Source organism: Ostrea edulis, chromosome 10 (assembly GCF_947568905.1).
Source record: "Ostrea edulis chromosome 10, xbOstEdul1.1, whole genome shotgun sequence".
Classification (NCBI taxonomy): domain Eukaryota; kingdom Metazoa; phylum Mollusca; class Bivalvia; order Ostreida; family Ostreidae; genus Ostrea; species Ostrea edulis.
In genome coordinates, this window is record NC_079173.1 from 15477579 (window position 1) to 15491426 (window position 13848).

General features: G+C 36.7%; 1 protein-coding gene across 1 annotated transcript in view; it reads right to left on the minus strand.

Moving 5' to 3' along the window:
• LOC125666401 (uncharacterized) overlaps positions 1-13848 on the minus strand; it is a 39270-nt gene that overhangs the window by 24523 nt on the left and 899 nt on the right. The window contains exons 2-9 of the mRNA XM_056152063.1: positions 11894-11947; positions 11178-11252; positions 10576-10664; positions 10259-10371; positions 9072-9684; positions 5869-7071; positions 4388-4552; positions 178-3125 (exon numbers count right to left, since the gene is read on the minus strand). Coding sequence (XP_056008038.1) covers positions 178-3125; positions 4388-4552; positions 5869-7071; positions 9072-9684; positions 10259-10371; positions 10576-10664; positions 11178-11252; positions 11894-11947 — 5260 coding nt within the window. The remainder of the gene's footprint in view (positions 1-177; positions 3126-4387; positions 4553-5868; positions 7072-9071; positions 9685-10258; positions 10372-10575; positions 10665-11177; positions 11253-11893; positions 11948-13848) is intronic.

Sequence of the window (13848 nt, forward strand, 5' to 3'; positions counted from 1 at the left end):
AAAAGAAATATCAGATGAAAATATATCTTATTCATCATACCATAGAAAATTCTTTTACAAATACAATCTTTGCAGACTTTCTCCTTCAACGTTTTACATGGTTAAAAAAACAGAACTTTTAAAAGTTACATTTTACATGCTCTTGGTAATTAATAGAGAGCAGACCTCTTACTTTACCTGTGGTATCTCACACTCCTCTTCAAGGATGTGGGGTAGAGGTGAACTCTCAGGGGAGTTAAATAGAGGTTCATCATCTGCTGCTGTTGCCATGTAACCCCCATCTTCCATCTGAGTCTCTAAGTCACCGACAGCTATCTCTCCATTGACACCATCCTGTCTCGTCTCCTGCTTTGGTCTAGATACAAGATTATCTAGATTCATACCCTGAAATTCTTGGGTATCATCTATCAGCAGTTCACTTTCTTTCACTAAGAATGATGATTCCTGCTTGTGAGTTCCCTTCTGGGTATCCCTCTTATCCACACTTTCCTGAATGCATGTGAGATCTTCATCCAATGTATTTTCATCAAATATTTTATCTTTGATGTCCACTTTCTCTTCTACACCCTGGTCTTCTTCTCTGACTGCCACACTATTTTCTTCCTCTACATCTTGGTTTTCTACACCTGCCACACCATCTTCCTCCTCTAAATCCTGGTCTTCTTCACCTGCCATGCTAACTTCTTTGTCTACATTCCAATGTTCCTCTTCGCCTGCCACATCATCTTCCATGGTCTCTGGAACTGCTGTCACATCATCATTAAATTCAAGTTCCTCCACACCGATGTCTACCGTCTCCGGAACCACAGTTTTACACACCGCTCCATTCTCTTGCAGATCTTTAGATTCTTCTGTTGTATTGTCCTTGGCATGGCTGTCTCGCCGTGCTTTGTTCCGTCCAGTCTTCTCCGACACAGTCAACAAAACGTTGGACTTGTTTTTCTGTGATGCAGTTGAAGGCTTTCCAATACTGTCATCTCTGTTTAAGTGATTATCATTTAAATTCTTCTGCTTCAATTTCCGGGCCAATCCTCTCACTGCTCTCCTGCCTGTTGTGATGACTTCACTTCCACTTAAACTCTCAGACTTCTCATGCGAGCCAGATTCACTCCATGAATCCCTCTCCTCCATCACTTCTACATGTACTTTTTCAGCTGGAAGATCTCTAGCATTATCTATATTTAATTTACCTTGATCTACTAGAAGCTCCTCTCCATCTTTCTTTGAATCAGGAATAGTCAGTATTGTTTGACTTTCATCGCTTCTCTTTTTAGTCTCCCTGTTATGATAATTGTCTTGAACGGATTCCTCATCTCTGCTGTCTTCCATTTTCTGGTTTCTGGTACATGACCTGTTTGTTTTGTCGGAAATACCCTGTAAGTCATTCACTCTATCTCTTGCATCTCCCACCATTCCACTTTCTTTCTTGCTGCATGAGCTGTTTACCTGACTGTCATCGACATCCTGACCACACACATCCTCCATGTCACCAAGCTCCAGGTCCAGCAGACCTTCCTGATTCTGAACCAGATCTTCGTAACATGACCCACTGCCTGGTGTTTCTGAGTCCATCAAGAACACATCCTCTGGGGAACTCTGCTGTTTTCTCCATTTCACCTCTTTTTTCTTGATGCTGTTCAGCGATAACTGGGTAGGAATCAATGCTTCCGATGGAGTACTTTTAATGTCCCCTGATAGTTGTATACCAGAATGACTGCTCTCAGGAACTGCTTGCCTTCTCTCTGTCTCTACATCTGATACTTCTGGAACCTCTTTGGACTGTTCTGCCTTTAATTCTGGGTTGGTGTTTTGTTCTGTCAACTCTTCATCACCCTTCGCACTCACAACATTCCTTCCATGAAGTTCTTTCTGGAGTCCTTTCTCGGGACTTACCAGGGAGAAACATTTCCTCTTGGGCCGGCTTAACCTGTTTGATACACGAAAGGTTGTTAATGACTTTGTACTCTCCACCTGTGATTCTTTCACCACCAAGTCCTCATTAGCACCCTGTGATAGGACTTCAATGATTTCTTCACAGGACTTCTTTTGCCCATTACTTTCATTAAACTTCTTTTTTTCACTGTGATTATATAATAAACACTCAGAATTCATATTAAGATTTTGGGAAATACTTGATTGTTTCTCTTCAGTAATGTCCACTGTTCTATGAACTGGTAGCAACATTGAGACACTTTCTTGGGTACTGCATAAACTGGACAATGAAAGTTGAGAACTAGCACCACCATCTAAATTCTGTTTTAATGATCCAGCAAAACAATCAGTGCTGCTCCCATCAATTGTTTTTGCTTCTTCCAACATCGGGGTTCTTGGAACAACATATGAAGCATCCTTCCTGTAAGAAGGCCTCTTGTGATACTTTCTCAACCTTCTGCCCAAAGAAGATTGACTATCTTGTGTTTCACTGGATAACTGAGTGGACACACTCCCAGAACATCCGTCCTCACATCCTTGAGATGTCTTCCTTCCTGGAGAAGATGAAACAACAGTTTCACTTACTTCCTTCACTCTGGCTGGAGAAGTCTCCTCTGAGAAGACATTGTTCACCGGTGTCTCTTCACACGCGATCTCAACACGGCTCTCTTTCGGCAGTTTTGGACTTCTCTTCAATCTATTTTTTCTGGTAAGGGTTCTCTCCTGGGAAGAACAGCTACTGACCTCCGCAGTCAGTTCCCTATCTGTTGTTATTAATGGTGTCTCAGGGATCACATCACCTAAGGGGACCCGTCTCTTGGGATAATCATTTGTTTGAATGCTTCCATCCCTGTCTGGTTCTTTCACTGCATCTGCTGCATGCATCATTTGATCTTCTGACTCCTCATTCCTATCTTTCTTTTTTCTGTTCTCACAGTTCACAACCTCATAATTCCCTCCATCTTCCATTTTGCTTTCCAAGGATTCTTTCATTCTTCTAGTTTTCTGTCTGCTAGACTTTAGATTTAGCTTTATAGGAGCCTTCCTGTCTTGTATACGATCTTCGCTGTCAGGAACCACATCCACTCCTTCTACAGATCCATGGTGATCCATGCTGTTCTTTTCATTTGCAACATTGTAAGGATTGAAGTCTTGTGAATTTAGTTTCTCCAGTATTTCTTTCGGTTGAATATCTGTAATACAAATACGTCTATACTTAATATATCATATGGAAAAACCAAACTCCTCTCCTGAGTAGAGAATGAGAGGCCCATGAGCCACAACGTTCACTTGAGTCACCTTGACCCTGCTGTTCTTCAGAATAAAGTTTTAAAAGATTTAAACCCTCTTTAGTCCCATGACAAATTCTGACCCCATATTATGACCCCAGTCTAGCCACATGGGGTTATGATTTTATCAAACTGGTATCCACAAAACATGGGAATGCCTCAATATCAATACCGTATAGCAGGTTTCCCCCCGCTAAATTTGGCGTATTTTACCTGTTTGATAGCTTTCCGCCAAAATTTCACTCACCAAATATGCACCCAATGGCGTCTTCAGTACTTGCAAGAGAGATGAGATAACTCTTCATTCTCCACCAAAATTTATTTAGCTAGAATTATTAGCATACCTTTGGGTCAGCAAATCGCCAAATTTTAGACCGCAGAAAAAAACCACTATACAGTATGACTAACATGGTCTTGCTCCTCTGGAGAAGATTTTTCAAACATTCTAAAGATTGCTTTCTCTCTATACTTATGTACTATGTAAACTTTGATCCCTTATTTTAGCACCATCCTAACCACAGGGCCCATGAAACAAAAGGTCCATAGACCACATCACTCACCTGAGAAAACCTTGGCCCTGCTGTTCAATCCCATGACAAATTTAGACTCTATATTATGACCCAAACAGTATTTTCGTTGAATCAATGTCATTGATTAATTTAATACAAAAGAAGGAACTGTCATCAGATTAAAGTGATTAATCTTGCACTAATCAAATAAATCAACATAAAATACTGCAAAAACTGCTTGTAATCTTGTGAAATTTCAGAACAAAAACCTTGTAATTAAAACCTGATCTACAGTTCTCTGAGAGCAACATAATGATACTGTAAATGAAGTAAATTTGATAAAAAATTCTTTCTGCAATCATGCCGTGTTAGATTTACTAGCCAGACAAAATTCTGGAGAATGTTAATTTTTACAATTTGTTTTGCTTTTTTATACATTTTTATAATTCTCAAATAATATGTAATACAAAAAATACCATGGATGATGCCATTGTCTCTCAGAAATAAAGTCTCATTGACAAGGATAATAAATGATTTACAGTATAAAAAATGTTTAACATGTACATTACCCCTAATTTTGCAGCATCTTAAATCTACACAAAACTTAAAAGGTGTTTTACAGCTCGGCTGAGTAACATTTAATGGAAGGAAACTTACCTAAATCAGGAACTGCAAATTCTGACTCATCTGGCTGTATGTCAAGATCAGTTGTCGATGATGAATTCCCATCATCATCTTCAGGGGAAATAACTCCTACATCATATTCAGGGGAAATAACTCCTACATCATCTTCTTCAGGGGAAATAACTCCTACATCATCATCTTCAGAGGAAATAATTCCTACATCATCATCTTGAAAAGAAGAACATCCACTAGTAACCAAAGAGGGTTCTCTTTCAAAGACACACATAAATGTAACTAAAAAACAAAACTATATAAACATACTTATCAGGAATAGACTGAGGAGAGAAAAGACAAACAAAGGACAAACAAAATGAAACATGAAAGGCACCCACAATTCCTATTGGACCCTGACGTACTGTGCACCCTGACAAGTACTAAAATACTATAACACTAATAAAATACTATAGACAAAGAAGTATGAGTGTGGTGGTCATTCAAAGGTACAGTGCTCCCTTGATATATCCCCCCCCCCCCCCCCCCCCCCAATTATAATGCCCTCCCACTCATTATCTGAAAATCCTACAGAACAGATTTCTCCACGCTAACACTCAGGTTATAATGCCAACCCCATATAATGTCGCGAAAAAAAATGGTCAAATCTTTAAATATAGGGTTAACTCTCAATATCAATGCCAATTACCTAACACCCATTGGTAATCACACCTCTACTTTGAGAGCTGTGTAATGAAATCTGGACAAAGTAATTCAGGGCTTGAAGCTAACTTTTTATGTCACCAGTCCAGCTGGACTGATGGGGTATAATTTTAACCAGTCCGCAGAAAAAATTACCAGTCCAACAGAGTTTTCCAGAAATAATCAAATATATTTTGTTGATATCATTAAAATGAAATTTAACTCATTATGCCTTAGACAATATTGTAACACTTAAATGTGGAATTTATATTTACGAATCAGATTCGTCCGGTTGTTTAAACAGATCGAAGCATGCCAAATGTGTATGAAATTTCATATTAAGTATATTTTCCAAAATGATGCTTTAGAAAATTAACCAGTCCCATCAGACTGACTAAAACAAATGTCAGTCAGTCCACCAGACTTTTAGCCAGTCACAGACTGACGGACATATGTTAATTTCGAGCCCTGTAATTAGGTGGTCAGGCTAATTACAAATAATCATAATAGTTAAATAAAACCCAAGATTATCTAAATGTTCATACAGAATGTAGCACAAGTAAATTACGTAACTTTTCTTTTGACTGCTCAGTGAAGTTTCAGTAAATGTGAATTCGTTATGATGCGCCATCCTCGCTAAATTGCCGAAATTGGCCGAACTAACAAAAGTTGGCGATATATCATGGGAACACTGTACATGTATATGTATGTGTGCAAGAAATAAATCTTACCAAAATGCCCTCTCTCCTGCATTTCTTTGTATTGTATATGCATTTAACATTATACCAATAAAATAGAGCAAAGCTGTGACCAGTTTTTACCTTTCTTTCTCTTTGGAGACATATCCCCTTCATGACTCGCTCCCTCCAAGTTTTCTGATTCTTCTACCATCACACAATCCTTCAAGTTTTCTGATTCTTGATCAGACGTCAAACCAATTTTTCCAGTAAACACATTTTCAATTCCTCGACCCCCTCCTGTTTCCTTTTCAGCAGACACTTCTCTCTCCTTCCCATTCCAACAGTCTTTGGTACTCTCTGGAGATTCACTTGTCTCCTTCAAGCACTTAACCCTTCCCTGATCTTGGCTACTAAAGAAGACGACATCCTGATTAAATGACACATACTTTTTGTTTTTTACAGCAACCTCCTCAGTTCCTTTTTCTTCCTCTGTCAAGTGATCCAGCACTTCCTGTGTAGAGGTCACAAGGTCATATTCCTCAGCCTGACTAATTTTATCTTGCATTTCCCTCAGAGCTACTTCCTCTTCCATCTGCTTTTGTATAACTTTTGGGGACAGTTTCTTCTTCTTTCCCCTATCACTTGATGTGTCCTCTTTACCACCCTTTGCCTCATTGTTAACTTCCATGCCATTCATTGTCATTTTCTTCAGAATAGATTTCTCACTCTTCCTGTTTAACATGTTTTGTATTACAACATTTACCTGACCTTTCTTTCGCTTGTCCATTTTTTTCTGTCTCTTCAGAACTTTAGGTTTCACTGGAGTAACTTGGCTGGACTTGAATTCATACGGATCAGACTCATTTCCAAACGTATTCAAGTTTAGCTCCCTGAGCTTAAGGTTGGCTTTGCTTGCATCCACAGAAGACTTCACACATTCAAGCGATTCCACTGCCTTCACCTGGTCAGAGGAAATCCCTGATACGGCCCTGGGTTTGATTTTTTTAAAGAGAAACTTTCCCTTCTTTTGTTTTACTGAAGTTTCCATTTGTTGATTGTTTCTGGTTGATTTGAAGATCTTACGTGAGCCCTGATTTCTGTTCTCAGTGCTGGCAGTCCGTAATTTATCTTTCTGGAGGATTTCCTTTGACAGATAGTAAGGTGGCTTAGCTGTTTCATTATGTAAATGATGGCTATTTGTTTCCACAGGCCCTTCATCAAGAGAATGTGCTTCTTCTGGTTTGCTGGAATCATTCTCAAGGCCATCCAGCTGAAGGTCATCTCTCTGAACCTCTTCAGTATCATTTTCTACAACGCTGTTTGTGTCCACCATGTCACTGGTACCTGGAAGTATGCACATCACTCAATGTTAATTTCATATGCTGGGGTACTAAATATCACAACATTAATTGGATTACATCAAACACAATGACCTCTAAATCATTATCATCATAATAGCTGAATTTCTTTTTGCAACATTAATGAAAATATAAATATCAGCAATACATGTATATTCCTTTTAAATCTAATGCCGATTATCGGAACCATTATTTCGTCTCTGATTCAGTCCCGTTTTAATATTAGGTACGTTCAACGAGTTCACGTTTTCTGCGTTAACTTGGACAACTTTTCAGTGAACAAGCACACGTTGGTTACTTACTATCAGATATACTGAGTTCAGGCAAAGTTTAGCACCATTTTGAGAAGTTGAGGGGTGGGGAACAAACGGAGAAAAGAAAAATGGTGCCGTTATATTTATATGGAAAATCCTAGTTAGGGAGAAAAGCAGTTCTGTCCAAATCCCTAAATCGTAAAGGGGGAGGCGGTATCCTTCAGTACATGTATGAGTTCAATTCATCGATTCAACCTTACGTTTCCATCACCATTCACCGCTACTATATCAAATGAACAGCTAATAAATCGATCTTTGCATGTACTAATAACAAAAGTTATAAATGATAATTAAGCACAATGTCAAGAGAGAAAAAAAAAAGGGGGGGGCAGAAGTGGGGGTTGGAGTTATATGTTGCTGCATGTGCGTGCCTGAAGTTTGATGCATGAATTGTGATTATTGATATCCTTTCACAGTGGTCGTTTTTTGTTTTAATGACTTGAGAAAATCTCATGAAATAAATATCCACATACATGCAGACAGTGAGGAAATAAACTTTTCTTTTACTTTATCTCCACTACCAAACACCTGAATTTGATCCAAAAATCATATTTTGGTTCTAGGGCATTCACTTGCAAGATTCTGAAAAATAATCTTGAAACCAGGCAGATATTTTTGAATCAGAAAAGAGTCTTCTTTAGCCATCACTAATTTGTATACAAGAATTGCCCAAGTGAAGCATAATTTTCATAACTTCTTTTTCTGATGAGTTCCAAAACTTTTCTAGTTCCAATATCCCAAATTATCTAGCTGGGAATATGTAGCTCAGTAGGTTAAAGTGTCGACTGATGACCTGTAGATAATGGGTTCGAGTCTAGCAGGGGTTTCCATTTTTTAAAGATTATAGTCTAGAGCACCTTCACGACCCCTTGTATCTAGAGCACCTTCACGACCCCTTGTATCTAACTACTCTCTGTTTTACACAACCATTTTCTATCCCTCCTACCTAAATTGACTGTCTGAAATGACCCCACGCCTTAATTTAAAAGCAACTGTACTTTTCTGCCCTAAAACGATAGTTAAACTTCTTGAAAGGGGCATGGACACGATTTGAGCTGAAATTTTTTAAAAATTTCATTTTTACACTTCGAATGTTTAGAATGCTTAACTAAGGTATTTCTAATGGTCAGCAAAAATTTTATTGTCAGTTGTCGGGGTACATGGGAGATACAGAGCTCACAATTCTTTGTTATGTAAACAAGGCTCATGGAATGTTTTTGTTTACATATAGATTGGTTAATAGAAAATAGCATGTTTAAAACAAAATGAGATGTGCTAAACATTGGAAATTATATAATTTAATTATGTTCAGAATTAACCTGTAAATTGAAAAATCTACTTTAAACGAACTTTCACTAATATATTTACCCTATGTAAACAAAAACATGCCACGAGCCTTGTTTACATAACAAAGAATTGTGAGTGCTGTATCTCGCTTGTAGCTCAAAAACTGATACTCAAAATAGGTTAGTAGTAATTTTCACCCTTATTCTGTTTTAGCCATCTATCAAAATGCTTTTTCAAAAACTAAATATGGTAAATTGAAAGTTTTCAATTTCAAAATATCATTGTACCTATCCTCCACTTTTCATCAACACCCCCTGATTTCTCTGGTGTGTTACTCCTCCGAACAATGAACAGATGGTGAATGCCATCTGACAAAACATATTACCTTGATTATGGCCTTGACCTTTCCATCTCCCAAGGTTACTGGTTAGCCACTCCTTGACCTTGAATGTACCCCGCGTATCTCTAGAATTCACAAACTGTTTGTCATATGTCCGTGTAACCATAGCAACACGAGGCGTACTTTCTGGCAGTGAATTAGCTTCAGAATGACCTTGACTTTCAGTCTGATCTTCATCAAAGGTTTCCAGTGTTGGATCATCTTCATTGTAATTTTTTTTATCTTTGGGACGGAGATGTCTTTCAGACTGCACAGTTTCTGGGAAGCTATCAAACAGATTTCTGTCTTTGGTTTCTCTTAATTTTCCACGTGTTCGAGACACTGGTACACTTAAGTTGGTCTGTGAAGTATCGCCATTAGCGGAAACTAGAACTCCATCAGAACCTGACCTAAGGCAAGACAGAATCTGATTGGTGACTGAGTCCTCTTGGTTTAGTTTACATATGACTGGCCTGTTCTCTGTGGCTGTGGAAATGTCGGAGGGTAGATCTGCCCAGACTTTGTCTGTCTGTCTGTCAGAATCCCCTGCCTCAGTAACCTCTAGTGCTACGTCTGATCTTCGTCTCTTGCTTTGGCGAACATTGCTTCTCCCCAACTTCTACAACATACATAAATTACTTGTTTTCTAATTTTCATTAAGGTTAGGTGAACATAATACATGTATATAGTAAAGAAAGCAAGGTGTGTGCTATAAAAATCATTAGCAACCCAATAAAAAATACACCTATTGTCAATTTTTACACTGATAACTGACTTTGAAAATGGACTGTGATTGCAGATGCTTCAAGGAAATAAAGAGGTTCCAAAGTGAAAAGCATGGATCAGAAAGACAACCTCAATGAACAAAACAAAAGTCTCTCTCTACTGAGAAATCTATCTTAGTAGACATTGTTCTTCTAAATGAAAGGTGAAGATAACGAACAGTAATCAATCTCATAACTCCTATATAAGGAATACAAAATAAAGAGCTGGGCAAATCAGACCCCTGGATATACCAGGGGTGGGATCAGGTGCCTAGGAGTAAGCTTCCCCTGCCGCACCTGCCGTGAGCCCTATGTCTTGATCAGGTAAACGGAGTTATCCGCAGGAATGGTAATTTAAATCAGAATGTCTGCATTTCATTATCCGAGTCTGCATGTTGTAAAATTCCATGAAGAGTTCCTGAGTTTTACCTTTTTGTCAGAGACAGGTAGTTTTCTCTTTGTTCCTTTGACCTCCTTATGGGGTAGTTGTTCAGGAGTGCAGGACAGAAAATCAGCAGAGGAGGTCTCCCTCGGAGGAGAATCTTAAGAAAACAAAACATTGGTAAAACCAATTCAACTTAATGTACATACTGCATATTGACTAACAGTGGGATATTTTGCATGCAGGGTATGAGATTTTCTTTCAACTGTTTTTACAACAGGAAATGTTCACACTTTGTTCTCTACATGAATAAGCCCGTAGAGATTGAAGCTGTGTGTGCAGTAGTTAATCTCTCAATTCTTACATTGGTATCCAGTGTCTTTTGAGAAGGCCCCCAGTAACAAGCGAACATTCTCCACAATGTGAGACAACTGTGGTCTGTCATTGAGGCTTCTACAACAACAAAAGAAATTAAAAAAATGTTAGGGTAACATCAAAAGGACTGTTCAAGATTAGATACAAGCAAGACTTAGATATGATAAAAAAGCTGTTTTGAAATTTGGAATTTGCAAAGCAGTGTTTGATACAATGTAATTGGATAATTTTAAAAGTACATGTATATTATTCCTATTATATGATTAAAAAGCTGTTTTGAAGTATGGCATTTGCAAAGCAGTGTTTAATACAAAGTAATTGGATAATTTTAGATGCATATTATTCCTATTGAGAATAACTGTATAGCTATCAATGTATATTACTATTGAAAATATCTGTATTGCCATCATTGTATCATGATATATATATTGAATCACTTCCCATTTTGTGATTGGGCACTTGTGCAATACCATACAATAACAAATTTGAATTGTGATTGGATAGTTTTCTACCATTCAATTTTTGATTGGAAATTAATACGTATTATGATTGGACATTCACAAAGCATTTGTTTATTGGATAATTACATACCGTTTTGTGATTGGACATTTACAAAGAGGACAGGGAACAGATGTCTTAGTCTTCAGGAATTCTGTGATACAGAACCTGAAAACATGAAATGTACAAAATAAATTATGTGATACAGAACCCCAAAACATGAAATGTACAGAATAAATTATGTGATACAAAACCTTGATCAAAACATGATATGTAAAGAATAAATTCAGTGATGAAGAACCTGAAAACATGAAATGTACAGAATAAATTATGTGAGACAGAGCCTCCATCAAAACATGAAATGTACAGAATAAATTCAGTGATGAAGAACCTCAAAACATGAAATGTACAGAATAAATTCAGTGATACAGAGCCTCGATCAAAACATGAAATGTACAGAATAAATTCAGTGATGAAGAACCTGAAAACATGAAATGTACAGAATAAATTATGTGAGACAGAGCCTCCATCAAAACATGAAATGTACAGAATAAATTCAGTGATGAAGAACCTGAAAACATGAAATGTACAGAATAAATTCAGTGATGAAGAACCTGAAAACATGAAATGTACAGAATAAATTATGTGATACAGAACCCCAAAACATGAAATGTACAGAATAAATTCAGTGATACAGAGCCTCGATCAAAACATGAAATATACAGAATAAATTATGTGAGACAGAACATCAAAACAAGAAATGTACAGAATAAACCTTAGTACATGTACATGTAAGTAATTAAGTATACCTGCAGAATGGATGATCACATTTAGTGGACACTGGGTTTGTCAACAAATCTAAACTGAAAACAAAAATACAGTCATTAAAATCAGTTTTTGTGAACATTGTACAGTGTTGTATATATAGGCAGATTCAACATAATGATAGTTATCTTTAAAAGGGTGTTTCTACAATAGAGATTTTGTTCAAATTTTGATAAAAGGTAAAGCATGACTTTTAAAATGAGGCCATCATTAAAAATATTTTTGTTTGATGTACTCCGACCCACATTTTTCAAGGTGGGTAGGTAGGTAGGTATTTTTTTTTTTGCAGTATCAAAAAAAAAATTGATTATTGTCATAAAAACGCAGACTTAGAAATTTATTGATGTTTTCATTAAACATTGGACAAGACAGATTTAATAATTATTGCTATAAAACATTCATCAAAAAAGTTTCTTAGAGAATATAAACCTTTTAAATGAAACAATGTCTATTTCCCTGGAAACCAAATTAAAAAAAAATTAAAAATTAAAAGTATTGAAAAAAATGATCGGGTAGGGGCGATTTTCATGGGTTGGTCGGAGTACATCAAACAAATCAATTTTTATTTTTGGCCTGAGTTAAAATCAATGAAAAAATATGGTCATTGTCTTGGATTTTCCCCGGGGATATTTCAAAAGTAGGCTATGAAAATTTGTATATATACAAAGGAAATTAAAGTTAAAATTTTAAAAAATCTACAATAGAGTTTATTTAAATCCAAATTAATGAAAGATTTAAAAAAGACAACAAGCTTACTAATTATCAGAAAAAATAAATGGGTCGTAGGCAAAGATTGTTATTGGGAGCATGTCAAGGGACGATTTTTGGCCAGTTTTCAAGGAAAATGTCATTAAAGAAGACAACAAATGGATTAGTTTGCTTCTTCCAGTCTTTTTCCTTTCTAGATAAATTCAAAATTCAAAAATCTGAATAAAAGCATGCATATTTTGTATTGATAAGAGACCATGTATATGTACTTATCAGACAGTTTCAAGATAAGATATGACATGTACTTCAAACAGAGTATAATTTATTGGAATCTTATGAAAAACTTAGAAACAAAATGGAATGTTATTCTTTAAACATTTTTGTGAGTTATGAGTAGCATAAATTTTTTTCAATGTAGGAATTTTTGACATTTCTCATATTTGTAATGAATGCAAATGCATGATTATGTACATGTTTAGGTAATAAGAATTGGCAAATTTGCTATCTCAGACATGAGAATTACTAAAGTATTATTATAAATAAGTGCATTTTTCTTTATATATCAAAAGATGACGAAAAACCAGGTTATCTAGAAAGGAAAAAGATTGGAAAAAGCAAACTAATCCATTTGTTGTCTTCTTTAATGACATTTTCCTTGAAAACTGGCCAAAAATCGTTGAATATGACGTCACAATGTACTGTTTACATCAATTGCGTTATATTTCCTGCGTTCAATATATAGGCGGATCAAATATCCAAAATTAGGATGCTTTGATACAGCTCCGTCCTCGTGCTAACTTCAGGTTGTTTTTGTTCTGTTTTGGATATAGATACTTTAAATGTCAAAATTTGTTTGCTTCGCCCTCAAACACGGTCACGCCGTAACACATATTATAATTCATCGTCAGTGTAAGTGAGTCAATAAAATTTGGTATACCCCTAATCTCAGCGAGATTCGTCGAGGCTGGATATTTGGACTGACGCCTCTTCCGAATCTCAGACCAGTGTCACATAAAGTGATTCGGGAAATCTTGCCTGAACTTCGGCCGCTTGTTGCGATTAAAATGGGTTAAATTGAATTTCTTGCCCGCTTCAACTTTTCGCCTCAGACATCCTATTAACTCCCTATCACAATGAAATATGCATTTCTTACCTTTACAAGGTGTAAATCCCACAGTAATTCAAGTTGGCTATTTTCGAAGCCATTGCAAACGGCCACCATTTCATATTT